Source organism: Danio rerio, chromosome 22, assembly GCF_052040795.2.
Source record: "Danio rerio strain M-AB ecotype USA chromosome 22, GRCz13ab, whole genome shotgun sequence".
In the NCBI taxonomy this organism is placed as follows: domain Eukaryota; kingdom Metazoa; phylum Chordata; class Actinopteri; order Cypriniformes; family Danionidae; genus Danio; species Danio rerio.
In genome coordinates this window covers 28,978,896-28,999,886 of record NC_141042.1, presented here as the reverse complement: position 1 = coordinate 28,999,886, position 20,991 = coordinate 28,978,896, and the positions used below count along the sequence as shown (strand labels likewise).

Below are 20,991 nucleotides of genomic sequence, written 5' to 3'. Positions count from 1 at the left end.
ATTCACTTGGGAGACCAGAATGTACCCGTAAACACATTTGTCCCAAATCCATTAAGATGTTTCAACTGTCGAAAATTCGGACATGGTTCTGCAGGATGTAAATATAAACCATTATGTACCAACTGTGGAGAAGAAGAACATGGACCAAGTTGTAATAAAACAGCAAAATGCAGCAACTGTAAAGCAGACCATCCATCTTCATTAAAAGAATGCCCTGTATGGATAAGAAAAAGAAATTCAAACAATTAAATGTATGGAGAAAGTAAGCTTTACAGAAGCAAAAAGAAAGATTGAAGAATACCCAATGTTTAAACTCAAAAGATCATATGCATTTGTGGTAAAACCAATCTTGAACTCTATAGAATGCCACACAGATTTGACTTGGTTAAATAATGATAAACATCAATGCCTAAACAAAAACCAAAACTTGAATAAAAAGAAAACCCACAATGCTTCAAATCAGACTCAAATGAATGAAGATCAATGCCAGATAACGGAACCAAACGTTTCATCAAGAGGAAGGAAAACACAAACAAACACTATATCAAAGAATAGTTCAAGTAAAAAAAGTCACAAACCAGAAACTCCAAAAGATGTGGAAATGAAAGAGAACTTCCTGAAGCAGAAGTTTGTCCTAGAAATGTCACAATAAAAGAACTGTTCTTGTTTTACCTACCTAAAAATGAAGGACTGCATAATCCAGTGGAATTGCAGAGGGATGAAAACAAATTTTGCTGAAAACAAACAGTTTTTAAACCCTATAAACCCTATTCTACAAGAGACTTACATAGAACCAAATTACAAAATAACCTTTAAAAATGACAAATGTTCAATCTATTTGGTATAAATGTACATAGACCTTCAGGAGGATTAGCTATAGTAGTTAGAAAGGATATAATTCACAGTTATGTAACATTGAATACCAACTTGCAAGCTGTTGCAGTACACAAAACCCTCCACAAAGTTATTACCTTATTTTCCATTTATATCCCCCTGATGTTACTATAACCTTACAAGATATGGATAATCTACGACAGCATACCATCCCCAGCCATATTCATGGGAGACCTAAACAGCCATTATGCATAATGGGGAGAAAGCTACAGGAACTCAAAGGGAAAAGTAATTGAGGACTTTCTTTTAAAAAAAATATCTGTGGATATTAAATGATGGATCATATACATACCTGCACCCAGGACATGGAACTTACACATTGATCTAACTCTCTGTCATCCTTTAATAGCTCCAGATTTTTCATGGAAAGTGGAAGTGATAATTTTCCATTGATTAGTACCTCATTAAAGGCCCACACGGAATCTGGGCGCGCAGAATTCCGCAGATATTTAGCCCATCATTAATTTTGTTTATTTACTTGAGTAATTGTGTGTAAATCTACATTTATTCAGCTTTTTAAATTAATTACAGTAACATTATTGACTAATGTGAAAATGTTCATTTGATTTATGTACAATGCAGTTTGTAAAGTGCCATTTTCTGTCTTTAGTAGATATATTATATGAGAGACTTGCTTTGTTTACCAAATAAAGTTAATCTAACCGGATTTGCATTTTAAACATTAAATAATAGAAGAGATATTATATATATATATATATATATATATATATATATATATATATATATATATATATATATATATATATATATATATATATATATAGAATATTTTTTATTTCACATATTAAGGTTTTAGTTATGATACTCCCAAAATAATTCCGCAGAAATCCACAGATTTTTACCAAAATTCTAAGCAGAAATAACAAAAAATGTCTGCAGATTCCGTCTGGCCCCACTCATTAGGTACTCAAAGACAAAGAAACCCAAGATGGAACGTTAAAAAAGCAAACTGGTGCAGTTTTGAAATGCAATGCAATGAGAAATACAGAGAAATGGACTAAGTAAACCATAATTCAATAAAAGTTTTTACAAATAAACTGATTGAAATAGCAGAAGAAACCGTTCCAAAAACATCAGGACACCCACATCGAAGAAATAATCCCTGGTTTGATGACAACTGCAAAAAGACCATCATGTAAAAAAAACGTAAAAAGGCAGAAATAATCTTTAACAAACATTCTACGAATGAAAACCGCATTAAGTTGAAAGTATTAAGATCAAAAGCAAGAAGGACTAGTAATGAAACCAAGAAACAGAGCTAGAAACAATATCAAATTTAACATTAGAGACACCAACTAAGAAAATCTGGGATATGATCCGAAAAATGTAGAACAAAAAAAGTGGATCAAAAATATGTCACATAAATAGTGGTAGCACCCAACTAACTACCGAACAAGAAATTGCCAACAACCTTGCAGAAACTTTTGAAAGAAACTCATCCATACAAAAATGTATTTCTCAATTCCAAATACAAATGCAACAAGAACAAAACAAGAATGACTTTTTCTCTAATAATGCTGAAATATACAACAAATCATTTACAATGGAAGAACTACAAAAAGCTTGAAAAAAATCAAAAGACACTGCAGTTGGTCCTGATAAAATCCATTATCAGTTTCTAAAGCCCTGTGATGTGTTGTACCTCCTTTTAAATATTTTTAACTATATTTGGACATCCGGAAAGATACTATTTTGCTGGAAAGAATCTTTAATCATTCCTATATCTAAACCAGGTAAAGACCACCAAGATGACATTAATTACCGCCCTTTAGCCCTTGCCAGCTGTCTGTGTAAAACAATGGAAATAATTAATTAATGATTAATGAATAAATGATTGACTTGTATGGTCACTGGAGAAGGACCAAAATATTAGAAATTATCAGTGTGGATTTAGAAGATGAAGAAGCACAATAGATCATCTTGTAAAACTAGAATCCTATGGGTGAAATAGTTTTACTAAAAAAGAACATACTGTAGCAATATAAAAAGCCCATGACACCACTTTGAGATGTGTCATTTGACTTGTATGAAATGGGTTTTAGAGGGCAATTACCTGTTTTTATGTAAAAACATTTTAACAAACAGGTGTTTTCGAGTTCAGATAGGAACAACTCTGTCAAATAAATATATTCACGAATTTGGTGTGCCACAAGTAAGTATATTATCAGTTACATTATTTAACATCAAAATCAATGGTATTGTAAATGCTATTGGTCTAAATGTATTCTGTAGCCTTTATGTGGATGATTTGTGCATCTGTTACAGAGGAAAAAAAAACATGAATACTATTGAAAGACAATTGCAACTCTGTATTAATAAAATGCATGACTGGTCAGTCAAGAATAGATTTAAGTTCTCCAGATCAAAAACTGTGTGCATGCATTTTTGTCAATTACATTCTCTTCACCCAGAACCAAGTCTCTTCTTAGAAGAAGAACCTTTAAAAATTGTAAAGGAAACTAAATTTCTTGGACTCATCCTGGATAATAAGCTCTCCTTTATTCCACAGATCAAACTCTTAAAAACAAAAACCTTGAAAAAAATTGTTATCTTTAACATTCTAACCACAACAAAATGTGGTGCAGATTGTACTACAATGCTTAGTCTTTATAGAACCATGATCAGATCCCAAATGGATTACGGAAGTATAGTGTATGGATTCGCTAGAAAATCCTACATTAAAATGCTGGACACTGTACATTACACAGGACTAAGAATCTCATTGGGAGCATTCAAAACATCCCGTTTAAAGTTTATAAATTGAAGCAAAAGAACCATCCCTTGAAAGACGAAGTTTAAATCAAAAAGAGGTAACCCAACTTATTCATCAGTTTTTCACCCTGAATATTTAGAATTGTATGAAGACAGACCTAATTATATCAGTCCTTTTGGAATTTGTATGAAACCCCGCCTGAAGAATATGGGTGTTAAGGCTGATTTATACTTCTGCGTCAAACACCGGCGTATGCTACAGTGCTGAAGCATTGCCCTTCGCTGTGGCCGTCGCCGTCACTGTCGTGCACCTCTCAAAAAATGTAACTACACGTCACAACAACGCGTAGCGCAAGCTCTGTGATTGGTCAGCTTGGTAGCGCTGACGAGTCAGGGCGGGACTGAGAGCCGCGCGAATGCCGCGAACCCAATGTAGCGATTGTTTACTAGTGTGGAGTCCCATGAAGGCGCTCCGGATGGAAAGTTTTGTTTTGTGTTTACCTCAAAGTTAAAGTTGCTGCACATCTGCCGGTTTCTGCCTCAAAATGAGCGAGTTTGAGCCACTTGTACATCCCGGTAGTGTTCAGGAAAAGCAAAGAAACAGCGAAGAAATTCAGAACAGATGAACATTTATACCTCACTGCCAACTAGCGTTTCGGAAGTGTTAATGCAGACCAACAGAGACAGCGCGCAGAAGTATAAATGCACAGCCACGCGTGTTGCCTGCGCCGTGGGTTATGCCAGTCACTTGACGCAGAAGTATAAATCAGGCTTAAATATGGTTAAGCTTTCACTACCTGATTTGAGCCATATTCCTCCTTAGTGCAACTCAAAAATAAGAATCTTATAGAACTTAACCAAACAGAAGTCCTTGACTCACCCAAATGAATACAAACAAGAATTCAAACAAATAACAGACAGTCTCCCTCATCATGAACCCATACCTGTATTTACTGTACAGATGGATCGAAAACAGACAAAGGAGTAACAGCAGTAAAGATGATGTCTTTGGTACTCGGATTCCAGGAGAAAGTTCAATTTACACAGCAGAAGCTTATGCAATAAATATGGCTTTAGAACAAATGGAAAGGACACAGTATCATAACTTTTTAATCTGCAGATTCCAAAATCTTGTCTTCAAGCACTTGAAGCTTCTAAGTGTGATCACCCCATAATGTCCATGATTGTAAAGAAAACAACAACACTAGAAAATCAGAAGTTCAACATTATCTTCTGTTGAATTCCAGGTCATATGTGACTACATGGAAATAAACTGGCAGATGAAGCAGCAAAACAGGCAATCTTCTTGAATGTGACGGAATGTTTAATTCCTCCTGAGGACTTGAAACCCACAATTAATTTGTACATAAACGGAACATGGCAAAGGGAATGGGACAACTGCATAAATATTAAATTACATAAAATTAACCCAAAAATAAATGAAAGACATTTAGTAAATTATAATTCTGAGACCAGGCATGATCAGACGGTCTATACCAGATTTCGAATTGGACATTCTAGATTGACACATTTATATTTACTGAATATCAAAAAATCACCTAAATGTAAGTACTGCCAGGCTTCTCTTACACTCTCAGAAATAAAGGACCGCAAGTTGTCACTGGGGTGTATTTTTTTTCAAAAGGTACACATTTGTATTTGAAGGGTCCATATTGGTACCTCAAAAGTATATATTAGTACCTACAAGTTTTAAGAGGAACACTTTTGTACTTTTTTGATATGTACCCTTAGGGTATTAGTATGGACCTTTTAGGTACAAATTTGTACCATTCAAAAGATACCACCCCAGTGACAACTCGTGTACCTTTATTTCTGAAAGTATACCATAAAACATATTTTGTTGGAATGTAGAAGTTTAAATTCCATTAGACACACTTTTTATGACAGTACTTTGATGGACATTTTTAAAAAGGTACCACCAGGAAGAGTTTTAAATTATTTTTCAAAAATTGAACTGAAAAATCATATTTAACTTGGAATAAATTTTTGTGTGAATTTTATCTATTTATATTTTATATTTTTGTCTAAGTAACTTTTTAGTGTAATACGAATTTGTTTTTATTATGTAATATTTTATGTATATCCATTTTGCCACGAAATAGCCATAAGTTGCTGATGTGGCAATAAATAAAATTAAAAAATCAAATGAATCTATTTCATTAGTACTTAATTAAGATACATTAATAGTTACCAGATAAATAATATTTTAAAATGTTATTTTCATTGTTAAAGTTTAAAACTCTGGGTGTGTGACAAGGTGAAAACAGTGATTTTGACACCTAAAAGAAGGTTGAATAATATGAAAAAATATTTTAGAAAGCTATTAATTTTTTAAAAGTAAATTGTATTATTAGTTTGTCAAAGAAAAAGGAATTTGAACTAAATTATACATATTTTTGAATATATGATCAAAGGACATAAAAGAAACAGTAAGTTATTTGATCCTTACGGAGTGCACAAAATACTCAGAGATCCGGGAGAAGTTCTACCCGAAACTCACACACACACACAAAAACTTTGAGTCCCTGTCAAACAATGAGAAACTGCCCATCCTACTGGGGGAGTGTGTGTGCTGCTGTGTGTTAGCAGCTCAGTTTGTGCACTCCTGCCACCGTCTGAGGAACCCACAATGATCCGCTCCACTGTCTCCAACACACAACACAGGAACTCTTTACTCGTGGACTTACTGTTTATATTATTGTCACCACTTTTATCCTGTTTCACAAATTACCATTAATCTATTTTTATTTTTATTAATATTTTTAGTTTTACTGATATATTGTTATTTTTATTAATCTATTTGTATCTTTTACATTTCTTTTCTTTATTTCTATATTATATTTTATGTTCATATTTGTTTGCACTACTGCCCTTTTTGCACTGTCTTGTCTGTACGCAGTGACCCTGCACTGCTTTGGCAATACGAATGTACAGCTATTTGTCATGCCAATAAAGCACCTAAAATGTGAAAATGAGAGAAAGAGAGAGATAGAGAGAGAGAGAGAGAGATTTTTACAAAAACTTTATTACAATAAAACAGACACAATATTACTAAAAATTAGTCCATTCAATTTACATCAAAGAAAAACTATACATTTTAAATAAGTGTAAAAACAACATAGCTTTCATCTACGCAACACAAAGCATTATTATAGCACCAAATATTTTCGAAAGTTTCCAAATCATTCATTTGTATATAGTAACTAAAATCAGTTAAGACTCTTGCTTGTATCATGCTTGAAAAAACAATTACTACATTATGTTGTGTGTTATTTTCAATTTTCCTCCTTCTGCTCACATACACAGCCATTTTTGCTTGTCCTAGTATAAAGTTCAATAATTGACAAGAAAATCTCTTACTTCTTACATATTTAAAACCGAAGATGAATGTTTCAACTGAGAAAGTCTCACAACATCTAGCAAAAAAACTTTGCAATAGTTTAAACAATGGATCCAATCTAACACATTTCACAAAGACATGAAAAATGGTTTCTCTTTCATTGCAAAAAGGACATAGCGGACTAATTTCAGGATTTAAAATTTAAATGAAAGAGTTTACAGCAATAGCCCCATGAAGGACTCTCCATTGCAAATCACCAACTTTTTTCATTAATGGTGGTTTGTACAGTGCTCTCCATTGAGGTTTTACTTCATTATCAAGTTTAAAAAAATCACGCCATGGAGTGTCACTCCTTTTGTCTAACCTTTTCTTATTTAAGTTGATCACACAAAACTTATACAAAACTTTTCCAGTACAAGATAAAAAATTTACACATACTGAATCTACAGATTCCAAAAGGACACCAGAAAAATTCTCTGTATTAACCGAAATATATAAAAGTGGGAAAGAGTCTATTGGATTTGGGATGCTTTTTCCATCCCAAAAAATCGGACAACAGCGACCATTCTGTCGGTTTCAGGACAGTTCTCCATCTCAGAATTGCTTGTTCAATTAGGCGAGCAGACCTGAAACCCAAACGCCTAACAACTTCTTCAGAGGGCTTAAAATCACGATCAGTCAATTCAAGTAAATTTGTTTAAAGCCAAAAAGACTCCACACTTTAAAAATGTTCTTGTAGAAGATCGGTAAAACAGAAATGTCCAATTTTTTAGAGTCTAAAAGAAAAAGAGTTTTATCCAAACCAAGATTTTTAAGCTTGTGTAAAATTATAAAAGCAACAGCACACCACTTATATTCAACAGAACCATTTAAAAGTCTTTGGATATGTTGCAACCTAAACATTGTCAACCTACTTTGCAAATGAATTAACTCTTGCCCACCCTCCTCTTTAGGCAAGAATAAAACACTTTGTGGAATCCAGTGTAGTTTGTCCCAGAAAAAATCCACAAAAACAAATTGTATTTTAGTTAAAAGGTAAATGGGAGGATCAACACAAGTAAATTTGTGCCATAATGAGGATGCAACCAAATTGTTGATTATTAAGATGCAGCCTCGGAATGACATTTTTGGTGATAAACATTTTCATTTCTCAAGTCTACCTTTAATTCCTTCAAATACCCCTTCCCAATTTTTTTGTTCTGTAAATTCATCACCTAAAAAAACACCTAAATATTTGAGACCTGATTTTTTCCATTCTAAACCTTTTGGTAAAACTGGTTCCCCCCTTCCAGTTTCCCAGCAATATTGCCTTACTTTTCCTCCAATTTACCTTTGCAGAAGACAGTTCTTTAAAAATTGAAAGTAACTTTATTAATACTTGAATGTCAGTTTGATTTCCAGCCGTAACAATCACATCATCAGCATAAGCTGACAATGTGAGGTTATTTTTACAATTTAGTAAAACTATGCCATGCAATTTAGTTCTTATTTTATTTAAAAGGGGTTCAATTTCTAAAGAATAAAGCATACCAGATAATGAACACCCTTGTCTAAAACCTCTACAAATTTTAAAAGGGGTAACCAAACCACCATTAATTTTTAAAATACTCTCAACGTCACTATAAAGAACTTTAACATAATCAATAAATTTCTGAGAAAAGCCAAAAACACTTAAAACTGTCCAAAGATAATGGTGTTCTACCCGATTAAAAGCTTTCTCTTGATCCAGAGAAATTAAACCACAATCTATATTTAATGTCTTGGAGACTTCAAACAAATCACGAACAAGTGAAACATTATCAAAAGTTGATCTGTCTGGCACACAGTAAGTCTGGTCAGGATAGATGACAGAGCTCATTATCCCTGTCAGCCGATTTGCCAAGACTTTGGAGAGCAACTTATAGTCGCTACAGAGTAAAGATACGGGTCTCCAACACTTGATATCCGCCAGGTCACTTTTTTTCGGCAAACCGCTCGACTGCAGCTCAGTGGTAGTCGCCCTCAGCCAGACTCTCATTCAGCACCTCCATTAGATCTTCTCTTAGATCAGAACAAAAGGTTTTATACCAGTCAATTGGTAAACCATCAATCCCTGGAGCCTTTGCTGACTCCATTTCTTGGAGGGCTTTCCACATCTCTGCTTCACTCAGTACACCTGAGATTTCCTTATTAGCCTCCTCTGAGACCTGTGGTAAACTGCTGAAGAAATCATGTTCAGTTACATAGTTTACTTTAACATAGTTTAATCCAGCAAATCAGCTAACTGCATTTTTTTGTTGACTAACAGATCAAAAACTCCTTGATCACCAGATTGTTCAGCTAATTCCTGAATTTTTTAAATTTCAGCCTCCAAGGCATTCATAGCTAAGCCAGTTTCTTTAGTAACGTTTTGAGTAAATTGTATACAAAACTGTTTAATCTGTGCTTTACCAAAGTCCCACCATTGTTTTACAGAACTAAAATAACTTTTTATTGTCTTAAACTCACTCCAAAACATTTTAAAAGCATCTCTAAAAAACTTGTCATTCAACAAGTTTACATTCAATTGCCAATATGCACTCTTGGTTTTAATTGAATTTAAAAAAACATTACATTGTACCATACTGTGATCAGTAAAACTCAACGGGATGATCGAACACTTTCTTATTACATTGCATTGATGTTTAAACACATAAAACCTGTCCAGCCTAGCTAAGGAGATAACATGATCCCTAACATGAGTCCAGGTGTACTGTTTTTGTGTCCCATTCAATTGCCTCCAGACATCACACAGCTCATGTGCCTTAACAAGTTGAATTAAGCGATTTTGAGATGGCAAATGGGGTTCTGCATGATTCCTGTCTGATTTAGACATTGTGCAATTAAAATCTCCACCCAGAAAAAGATATTCTTCTACACAACATTTTTGTATTACAGAACAAAGTGTATTTAAAAACATCATCCTTGCTAGAGCTGAAGTAGGGACATACACACAAATGAAATTAAAAATAACTTTATCAAAGGTAGTACTTTTAAGAGTCTCCCATTAACAAATTCTTTCACTTGATATGAATGAGGAGAACAATTTTTATTAAAAAGAATTGCAACTCCTTCACTAAGGGATGTGTTGTGGCTTAAAACTGAGACCCCATCCCATTCTACTGCCCACTTAGCAGTATTTCTAAAGTCGCTATGTGTTTCCTGCAACATGGCAACATTAACTTTTTTTTGTTTTATCACTTCAAAAACTTTAGCACTCTTATTAGCTTCTCTTAAACCATTAACATTGATTGTCGCAATATTTAGCTCAGCAATAATTAAAGGAAAAGAGAAGAACAAACACAACAAAAAAGTGTACACTCCTTTTCAAATTCATAGTCTTAAGCAATATCAATTCCTTCATTTACATCCTCAGCCAGCAATTTTGTCACAAACTTCTTTAAGCGAAATCTCTCTTTGTCTGTGAACAAACCTTCTGACGTATATAGTTTAGTTTTCTCAACAAACTGTTTCGTGTCAGGAAAATAATCAGAAACTTCCACCCCTCTTTTGTTTTTTGTAACCCTAAGAAAGAGTTTAATTTCATCAACCTCATAACTACGAGTGGAGCAGTCTGAGACAAGCAAATGCTTGAGCTAGAAGACTCACTGCCACTCCATTCCATCATTACTACAACCATCGTCCACTTCAGTTTTTTTTTTTTTGCTTTACTAGATTGAAAAATGTTAGCCTTTTTCCTTTTTGAAGGAACTTTAAAATGACTTTGCTCCGTTTCTATTTCAGAATCACTCCATCGCACATTAGACAGTGCAACATGAGATTTGACATTGTCTTTTTGTTTTTCACTGCACTGTGTATCAGGATTTGTATCAGAAGAGCTTTTTCCCACCACAGTTTTTAAATTTTCCACTTGAGCAGACTCATTCTCAGAATGCCGCACTTGATCTTTCTCATTGATTGTCGTAACTTTAGTTACCGATGTCACATCACTTGATGTGCCAGCCTCAGTTGACGCACCAGCACTACCGTTATCATTTTCAGATCTTTTCTCATTCACCTTTGGGCATAAGCGAATTAAATGCCGTGTTTCCCCACAGTTGAAACACCTCATTTTCTCCGTTGTAACATAAATTACATAATCACAATCCTCAACTTTAAGGTGTAAAGACACATCCAGTTCTTCATCTTCCTTTAAAATCATAAAAAGAAAGAAAAACAACATGTTTCAATAGCGGGGACTTACAACCAATCGGTATCATCTTTATAGGTGACACCACTTTACCGTAGCGAGACATTATTCTCACTAAAGTATCATCAGTAACAAACAGCGGGACATTTGATAACAAACCTTTCCTAGATGGTAAGGATAGCGGAAGTACAGGTGTAAAAAGATTATCCACCACAATGCCAGATTCCACCAATTCATTAGCTTTCTCGACCGTACTGAGGAAAACAACTATGACACTGTTCATTCGCGAAGCAGATATGATGTGCTCATGCCCCACGACTTCACCTATCGCCAAACAACAATCCTCTACAGTCACCGCAGACGCCACCTTCACCCCATAACGCCGCGTTAGATTGTTTAGCCCCTGTGACCGTGGAGCCGCCATATTGCCCTCGCAATGAGTAGCAGCACGCGGCTCAACAAGTCAACAACAGGGTGTCAAACAAATTAAGCAGTTAGAAACAAGCAGAAAGAAAAAAGATAGAAGCAGATCGCTTTCACTCACCACGCACACTCCCACACACCCGTCCTCTCGTGCCCAAACATTCACACCGGAAGTGAGAGAGAGAGAGAGAGAGAGAGAGAGAGAGAGAGAGAGAGAGACACGCTCAGTCAGAAGTCGGAGGGCGGGGCGGAGGTAAAAGGTGTCTGGCACAAGCTTTTCCACAGCAACAGACAGAGAAGGCTCGGCTGAGCGAAAAAAATACTTCACTGCATCACTATTTTTGTTAAATAGATTTTTGTACCTTAAATGGTTCCAGATGCAGTTTATAAACTTGTAGCGGAGTTTGATCGGGATATTCCATAATGCTGCATTTTTGACGTCTGCAATCGGGTGCTCTCTGTTTACGCAACGTTAGCTCTGTTAGCGCGGTAATTTAGACAATAGACTGTTGACAGAGTAACGTTAATGTTCGTTTATAAAGGTTAAAATGATGCTTGTGCTATTGTGTCGAATAGTATGCACTTATGGGAGTTATATGGTACGTCTACATTACTGTCTTTTGCAGATAGCAAGAAATATGCTATAGGCTAGTTAACCTTAGCATAGCTTCCCGTCACTTTTTATGAACTTGAAACTCCTCAAATACATTTGGGCACCCAGAAAAAAAGTGAAAAAGAGTAAGACTGCTGCTGAGCCATTTCTTGGTCCTCCACCAGTCAAAAAAAAAAACAAACAAACTTCATGTTCTTTGTGGAAGAATTTTAGTCAGTGGAGCTGCAGATAAAACAAACTGATACTGTATAATGTGTGCAAAAGTGAAATCAGCAGAGGCAGAGATATTAAACATCTGTCAACATCTTCTATGCATAATCATTCATTCATTTCATTTCGGCTAAGTCCCTTTATCAATCTGGGGTTGCCACAGTGGAATGAACCACCAATTTATCTAGCATATGTTTTACGCAGTGGCTGCCCTTCCAGCTGCTACCCAGCACTGGGAAACATCCATACACTCTCTTTCACACACATACAATAGGGACAATTTAGCTTACCCAATTCACCTGTATTGCATGTGTTTGGACTGTGGGGGAAACCGGAGCACCCGGAGGAAACCCACGCCAACATGGGGAGAACCCAGCCGGGGCTCGAACCAGCAACCTTCTTGCTGTGAGGCGACAGTGCTACTCACTGTGCCACCGCGCAACCTTCTATGTAATGTATTATCACATGCACTAAAAGCATCCTCTCCTGATACTGTCTGTGAACCCCCCACAAGCATCAATCCCCTCAATCAGCACAGCTATGTTCTGCTAAATCCTCCACAAGCACCAAACCATCAACACAGCCACATTCTGCCCCAGCAAGTCAGTTTCAAACATAAAAAAAAAAAAAAAAACTTTGTGTCTGTTTTGTGGCAGGCACATGACAATAGCAGGGCTGTATCTTTTAGTATTATATAAAAATACTTTTGTTCTGCCAGATCTCCCAGGCAGGGTTTTATTTAGATTTATTTAGTTAATTTTAGTTTTTGGAATTCTGTCCATTGGAAAGAAGTTCTTTCAGAAGAAGAACAGTTTTTTGAAGTATTATTTGTTTTTATTCTGTCTATTCAGTGTCCTTCAACAAGAATGGTGGTGGTGGGGTTCATAATATTCACAATGGTATTTTATTAGTTGTTGCTTTAACCATGGATGAGATAATGGCTTCTATGTTATTTTCTTTTCAATGACATTTCTTGTCACATGTTCAAAAACAACAACCAATATTGCATGTCTATAATTTATATAATGGTTATAATTAAACAATACTTTCACTATAACGTAAATTAGAAGTGTAATAGAAAAAATATATTTTTTTGCGCCATTTTGAATTTTACTCGAATACAAATACAAATACTTTTCCCCCCTCAACAAATACAAATAAAGATACAAATACCGGCTGCTCCGCACATCCCTAATATATATATATATATATATATATATATATATATATATATATATATATATATATATATATATATTCTTAACCATCTAATATATAATGTAAATTACATTGAAAAGAAAATACCAAATAAATGGATGGATTTGCTCTTTAGTGTTTAGACTTTCAGCAGTGAAAAACCACACTGAACTGAACTAAACTAAACTTCAACTCTGAAAACTGGACTGACAGTTTCATTTTACTAGAACTTCTATGTTAAGCTGCTTTGACACAATCTTTATTGTAAAAGTGCAACAAAAATAAAGATGAATTGAATTAAAAAAATATAAATTTTTAAAAAGTAACTGTGTCACTGATGTTATTGTATAAGTGCACTCAAAAAAATGATTCAAGCCCTTCTTAGATGTAACACAAATAAATACTGTTCCCATTATTTAAATATATCTATTTTTAAAAAATTCATTTACATTTAATTGATGTAACGTAAAATGTATTTGTCGGTTCACCTATAATCTTTATTAATCCAAATCAAATGTTCAATAAGGTGACCCCGTTTTGCGCATGCTTGAGACTGCGGATTTTCACTGCCACCTGCATTGCGTTTGTCCATCCACCATTTTCAACCTGTGGCTGCAGACGAGTTGATGAGACGCTACCCGTCCGTGTACGGTCCGTGTACGTTGCGTTCATTCGATTTTTGATCTTAAACGAAATTTAAAAAATGAGGAAACGGCCGTTTTTCGTTTTTTCATTTGCCTACAAAAAAATTAAATAACTGATTTTGGCTCGATTTTCGTTTTTTGGTTTAGGGTAGGAAAACGGATAAATGACTTTCAAATTCATTATCCACATGTAGGCGGTTCTGAAACGTATATTTCCTCTGATTGGTCAATCAAATCTGAGCTCCTGACGTTGCCCTCAAAATAATAGTCCTGTAGTCCTCGTCCTCTGCGGATCAGCACCCAGGCATTTAATATATTATATTTAATATATAATATATTAGCAGTATAGACATTTATCATTACAATTTATTATTACTGTTATAGTTCGCTGCCAAATTTGCTGCTATGCACGTGATACTGAGCAAAAGATTTGCGAGCAGCACTTGGTTTGCACGATTGTTTCCAAGCTGGGCCTATATAATAGTAATAATAATAATAATAATTATTATTATTATTATTATTATTATTTTTATTATTTTTATAATTATTATAGTGTTTTTTATTGTTTAGTTTTTATTTTTATAGTTGTTATCAGGGCCAGAATAAGAGTTCATTGAAACACACACACACATTTTCTCTCACGAAACAAGCCTTCCTTTCGAGACTTTCGCTGGATTCATGTCGAGTACAAAATATCTGTAAATTAACAGTTTTCAGTATTTTGTGATTTTTATTTTTTTATTATTTATTATTTATATATTTATATATATTGTCTGGGCTGGTGTTGTATATTATGCTACAAAAACTTTGTAATAAACTGTCAGTGAATTTTCTGTTATTTTACATTAATTTATCTATAGCCTATATTATTTTTTAAACATCATATTATTTCAACATAGGTGCCTAGGTGCGCCTCCCTCATATCTGTAGTAAGATGTCCAGCTGAACTAAATTGATTTTATTTATATAAAAGGCCATGTAACACCGTTAGGGCCAAGCCTGTGTATTGCACACTTATAACTTCCTGGCAAGGCTACACCTTAAAACTATCTGTTAACAGTTTCAGTATGTGTTTACCGTTTATTTATGGTTTTGGATTGCATTATGGGACCTTAATTTCTGCTCTGTGGACTTTTGAAATAATATGATGTTTAAAAAAATAATATAGGCTATAGATAAATTAATGTAAAATAACAGAAAATTCACTGACAGTTTATTACAAAGTTTATAAGTTTATTTATATAAATATATAAATAATAAATAATAAAAAAATAAAAATCACAAAATACTGAAAACTGTTAATTTACAGATATTTTGTACTCGACATGAATCCAGCGAAAGTCTCGAAAGGAAGGCTTGTTTCATGAGAGAAAATGTGTGATATGTTTCAATGAACTCTTATTCTGGCCCTGATAACAACTATAAAAATAAAAACTAAACAATAAAAAACACTATAATAATTATAAAAATAATAAAAATTATAATAATAATAATAATTATTATTATTATTACTATTATATAGGCCCAGCTTGGAAACAATCGTGCAAACTATGCTGCTCGCAAATCTTTTGCTCAGTATCAGGTGCATAGCAGCAAATTTGGCGGCGAACTATAACAGTAATGATAAATTGTAATGATAAATGTCTATACTGCTAATATATTATATATTAAATATAATATATTAAATGCCTGGGTGCTGATCTGCAGAGGACGAGGACTACAGAACTATTATTTTGAGGGCGATGTCAAAAGCTCAGATTTGATTAACCAATCAGAGGAAAAATGTTTCAAAGCCGCGGCATGTGGATAATGAATTTGAAAAGTCATTTATCCATTTTCCTACCCTAAACCAAATAACGAAAATCGAGCCAAAGTCAGTTATTTAATTTTTTTGTAGGCAAATTAAAAAACAAAATACGGCCGTTTCTTCATTGTTTACATTTCGTTTAAGATCAAAAATCGAATGTACACAGACCCAAAACGTACACGTACCAACAAGCTGGCTAGCCAGTCGCTCATCATGCAGGAGAAAACAGACTGACAGAGTTAACATTAACGTTTTTTATCATAAGGTTTCGACGTTGATTTAATATTTTTTGTCTTCGGGGTGATGTTAAATCAACATTGAGGTAAAGTTGGTTAAATATTCACACATTCAGACTTTATCCTTGCTATCATTTCAGAAAGGTATTATTTGCAAGCATTAAATAGTGAAATCATATTAGCAGCCAATGACTATCAAAGGACAACATTTTTTCACATGCAATTAAATAGTGCTAATGTTGTTTTCAAGTCATATTTACGTGTGATTTCAGACCCAATATTCAAATTAGCGTAGTAGATATTATAGGGAATGTTAAATGAAGGAATGTGTAAATATAAAACCAACTTTACCTCAATTGAATTAACGTCTGACTGTTTGAGTCAATGTATTTTATCTATGAATCAATTTAATAGTCTGATGTTGCAATCACAGAGTGAATGTTTATTGAACACAAAATGTGACGACTCATAAGATATTTACTATCAAAAATCAGTTGTAAATCAATGTTTTTAATTTTCTGACCGGCCGTTGAACCAGTTTCAAAATGCTTTTCATGTGTGACCTCAAACATAAAGCTGAAAATATTATATTGTGCATTTGGCTTTTGTTAAAATTAAAATAGCACTGTAAACTTTATTAAACAATATTTCATGATTTTATCTGTCTTCACTAGGGGTGTCACAATTCTCCAAATTCTCGATTCGATTACATTTTCGATTCTTAAGTCACGATTCGATTCGATTATGAATAATTAATTAATTAATAACAAATTAATTATTTGTAGTCTACCGTTTAAACTACCTGACCTGTATGGTCTTTGTTTTACCCATAAAAAAATCATACAGTAAATGAATAAAGGCAAGTTACACACATAATTACCACCTGTCAATCCCTTTTTTCTTGTGAATAGGCAGTGATCTCTGTCGTTATAATGGTGTCGGTAAAAAAGACGCACAACCAACAGGAACCAGCCAACAGTATCTGAGGTGTTTGCTAAAATGACTAAGTACTAGTGTGAAAGTAAAAGATTGAAGCAGTCTTAACTAGGTTAATTAGGTTAACCAGGCAGGCTAGGGTAATTAGGCAAGTTATTGTATAACGATGGTTTGTTCTGGAGACAGTCTGAAAAACAATTAGCTTAAGGGGCTAATAAATTTGACCTTAAAATGGTTCATAAAAAATTAAGAACTGCTTTTATTCTAGCCAAAATAAAACAAATAAGACTTTGTTCAGAGAAAAAAAATATTATCAGACATACTATCAACATTTCCTTGCTCTGTTAAACATCATTTAGGAAATATTTAAAAAATAAAAAAACAACAAAGGGGGGCTAATAATTCTGACTTCCACTTTATATATATTTACAGTATTTTTTTAAAAATGTTTTTAAGAAAACTTATTCTGTTCATCAAGGCTACATTTATTAAATGTAAAAAATGTTAAATTGATAAATAATTATCAAAATTTTAAATAACTGCTTTGTTATTGTATGTAGTTTCAAATAAAATTATTACTCCAGACATTATTGCTTTTGTTACTATTACCATTAATAAATATAATAATAATTAATATTAGGGATTTCTGAAGGATCATGTGACTGGAGTAATGAAGCTGAAATTTCATCTTTAAATCACTGGAATAAATAAATAAATTAAATGATAAACTACTTTTGAACAGTTATTTCATAGTGCAACATTTCACAATTTGTATTTATGATGAAATAATTGCAGCCTTGGTGAGCAGAAGAAGCTTAGTTTAACATATTTAATCATACTGACCCCAAACTTTAGAGCAGTTGTGTATAGAATATTTTATAAGCAAAAATGTGCACTTTAATTTTAACAACCCACAGACATTGTCACTGAATATAAAGCAGAAGTCAGACTTTCTCATATATACAGAGCCTCATTTCAATTTTCAGGTTTTGTAAAAATCGATCTATTGAATTAATCAATCTATTAAAGAAACGTTGGCTAGAACTCTGCATTATAGGCTTAAATTAAAGAGAGACATAGCAGATGAACCGAGACTGCATCAGATCAATGTAAATCTTTCTTTAGAGCTGTCAGTGCGGAAATGAACAAAACAACAGCCCTAATACAACATATTATACGATTAAAATATGGAAAAATTAACAGATAGTAATTTCAGTCAATTTTCCTGATGGATAAACCGAGTTTTTACCGGTAAGAATGACATCTCGCCCTGCTCATCATTCACTCTTCATATAGCCGTATATATGGCTATTACACGATCATAATACACTGTGATATAGCCTGGGTCGTTAGTTCGTTGCATTTTTTTGTTTTCTCACTACAATCGATCCGCTCAGTAGGGCAGCGACCGTCTCATTCAGGCGATCTCGGACTGGTCGATTTGGCGTGGATGCGAGCGCAACTGCTGGATATATGCCAAACAAACTAACGGGGGAAACGAGACAGATTCCGAAACAAACGTCTGTGTGAAAGCACCGTAAGATTGTATTTGCACACAATTAACAGACAGTCGCAGCACGCAGCTCTGGCTGAATCTGTCAGGCATCAAGGCAGCACTGTACACTGACCTGAGCGTCTCGCACGCTGGCTCCGGGCTATCAGGCAGTCCTTATTGTCGAGCCCTGAAGGTTTAAGCTCTGTCGACGGGTCTCCTGCGTCTGCACAGTTTAACAAGCACTTCAACAAGTGTGTTTTTTCCCGGTTGGCAAGCCAAGCTGACGTGACATGGGGGCGTGGCAGCATCGACGATTCTATTTTTTAATTCGATAATCGAAATCGAGCATAAATTTCGATCGATTTTCGATTAAAATCCAAATCGTGACACCCTTAGTCTTCACAGTTACTAAACATTGCTAAAACAATCTTAATTTTAATGTTTTACAGTTTTTTATATTACCATCTAGTTCTCAAATGCAATTTTGAGTTGTTGATAAGCTTTTAAGTATTCCTGCACTTGTACACACACTACTTGTCACCGACTCGGTCCCAGTCACTCCCCTCGCTGGCCAGCAGAGGCTGCCATCTCCGGACTTCTAGCATTACATCATCCACTTACGCTGATTGTGCACACACCTGTCCTGAATCTTGTTAACGACCCACGTACCCTTTATAAGCCGCACACAAACACTCAGTCAGTGCGAAGTCTTGTTTAGCCCCGGCCAGCATTACTGAGCGTTATTCCCTGCCTGATTCCTCGTGTATTACTCCAGCCTGTTTCTGACTCTGCTTCGCCTTCTGCCTGCCCACGACCCACGCCTGATACACGGACTCTGATATTCGCTGCCTGCCCAGGACCCACGCCTGATACACGGACTCTGATATCCGCTGTTGCCCACGATCCAAGCCTGATACACGGACTCTGATACTCGCAGCCTGCCTTTCGATCAATGCCTGGTAAATCCCTCTGTGTCTGTTCACCGCCAGTCTTGATACCTCACAGACTTTTGTTGATGTGTGTTTGCACTTTAGTGCATATTGTGTGTTTGAGTGGAAGCTTGACTAATAAATACTGCATAATGGATCCCTCCGTGTCAGTCTTCGCCCAACACGGATCCCGCAGCCATACAGGTTTTGTCTCATGAAGTCACAGCTCAAGCTCAGGTACTAACCACACATCAACAGCAATTAACGCACTGGACTCAGTTAACAGATGAACTGGTGAAATCTCTGCAAAACCTGCAAGCTGCTTCCACAGCGCAACTCACCGCCAATTACTCTACGAGTCAACCCTTGCTGACACAGACCCAGACTGCTTCAGGAGTTCTTTTGGCATTCCCCGATAAGTTCTCAGGTAACCCAGCTAAATGCAAAGGCTTTCTATTGCAGTGTAAACTGTTCATTGCCCAGCAACCCCATCTATTTAAGGATGAAAATGGGAAAATCGCTTTTGTATGTTCACTGCTCACTGGAAAAGCTTTAGACTGGGCTACTGCAGTTTGGCCAGACAGTACCCCGATATTCCCCTCATTTAATGACTTTCTCAAACGGTTTTGCACTGTGTTTGATCATCCTGAGGGTGGTCGTAATGCTGGTGAGGAGCTTTTGTGTGTGCAACAGGGAGATCGACCCGCAGCTGAATTCGCTCTGCATTTTCGCACACTGGCAGCGCATACAGGCTGGGCTGATGATCCGCTCACTACACTCTACAGAAAAGCTTTGAGACCAGAATTGCAAAAGGAGATGGCATGTCGAGATGAGGGGAAGACCCTGGACCAGCTTATCGAACTTTCAATCAGGTTAGACACCTTACTTCGCACCCGAATGTGCTCTGCCATTTCCAGCCCTGTATCCCCTGAAACTCCCACGGAACCTATGCAGTTGGGCAGAACTCGCTTAACCCCCGAAGAACGTGAACGGAGGAGGAATCCCCTATGCCTGTATTGCGGACTTTCAGGTCATATGAAGATCTTGTGCCCCAACAAACCTCCACCTAAGGCTCTTCCGGTGAGTGCCACCACTGTATTCACGACTACTAATGACATTGTGAGCGTTCCTGTCTGTCTGAAATATAAGCAGATTGAGATTTCGACTTTGGCTATGGTCGATTCAGGAGCCGCTGGTAACTTTATTGACTGCAAGTTTGCTTCTACTCACTCCATCCCTCTAACCTCCTGTAATTCCTCTCTAGCCATCACTGCTATAGATGGGCGCCCCCTGGGGGAAGGACACGTAAAGTTCCGATCTCTGCCATTATGTCTTCGCACAGGCT

General features: G+C 35.5%; 1 protein-coding gene and 1 long non-coding RNA gene across 3 annotated transcripts in view; one reads left to right on the top strand and one right to left on the bottom strand.

Annotated features, from left to right (window-relative positions):
- Nucleotides 1-6,653: 6,653 nt before the first annotated feature.
- Nucleotides 6,654-20,991, bottom strand: part of LOC147838551 (uncharacterized) — a 27,292-nt gene continuing 12,954 nt past the window's right edge. For both annotated transcript variants that reach the window (XR_015522196.1, XR_015522195.1), the window contains one exon: nt 6,654-9,187. This is a non-coding gene — a long non-coding RNA (uncharacterized LOC147838551). The remainder of the gene's footprint in view (nt 9,188-20,991) is intronic.
- LOC147838552 (uncharacterized) overlaps nt 15,569-20,991 on the top strand; it is a 14,620-nt gene continuing 9,197 nt past the window's right edge. Inside the window, exon 1 of the mRNA XM_087304802.1 lies at nt 15,569-15,583. Within this exon, the coding sequence (XP_087160928.1) occupies nt 15,569-15,583 (15 nt within the window). The remainder of the gene's footprint in view (nt 15,584-20,991) is intronic.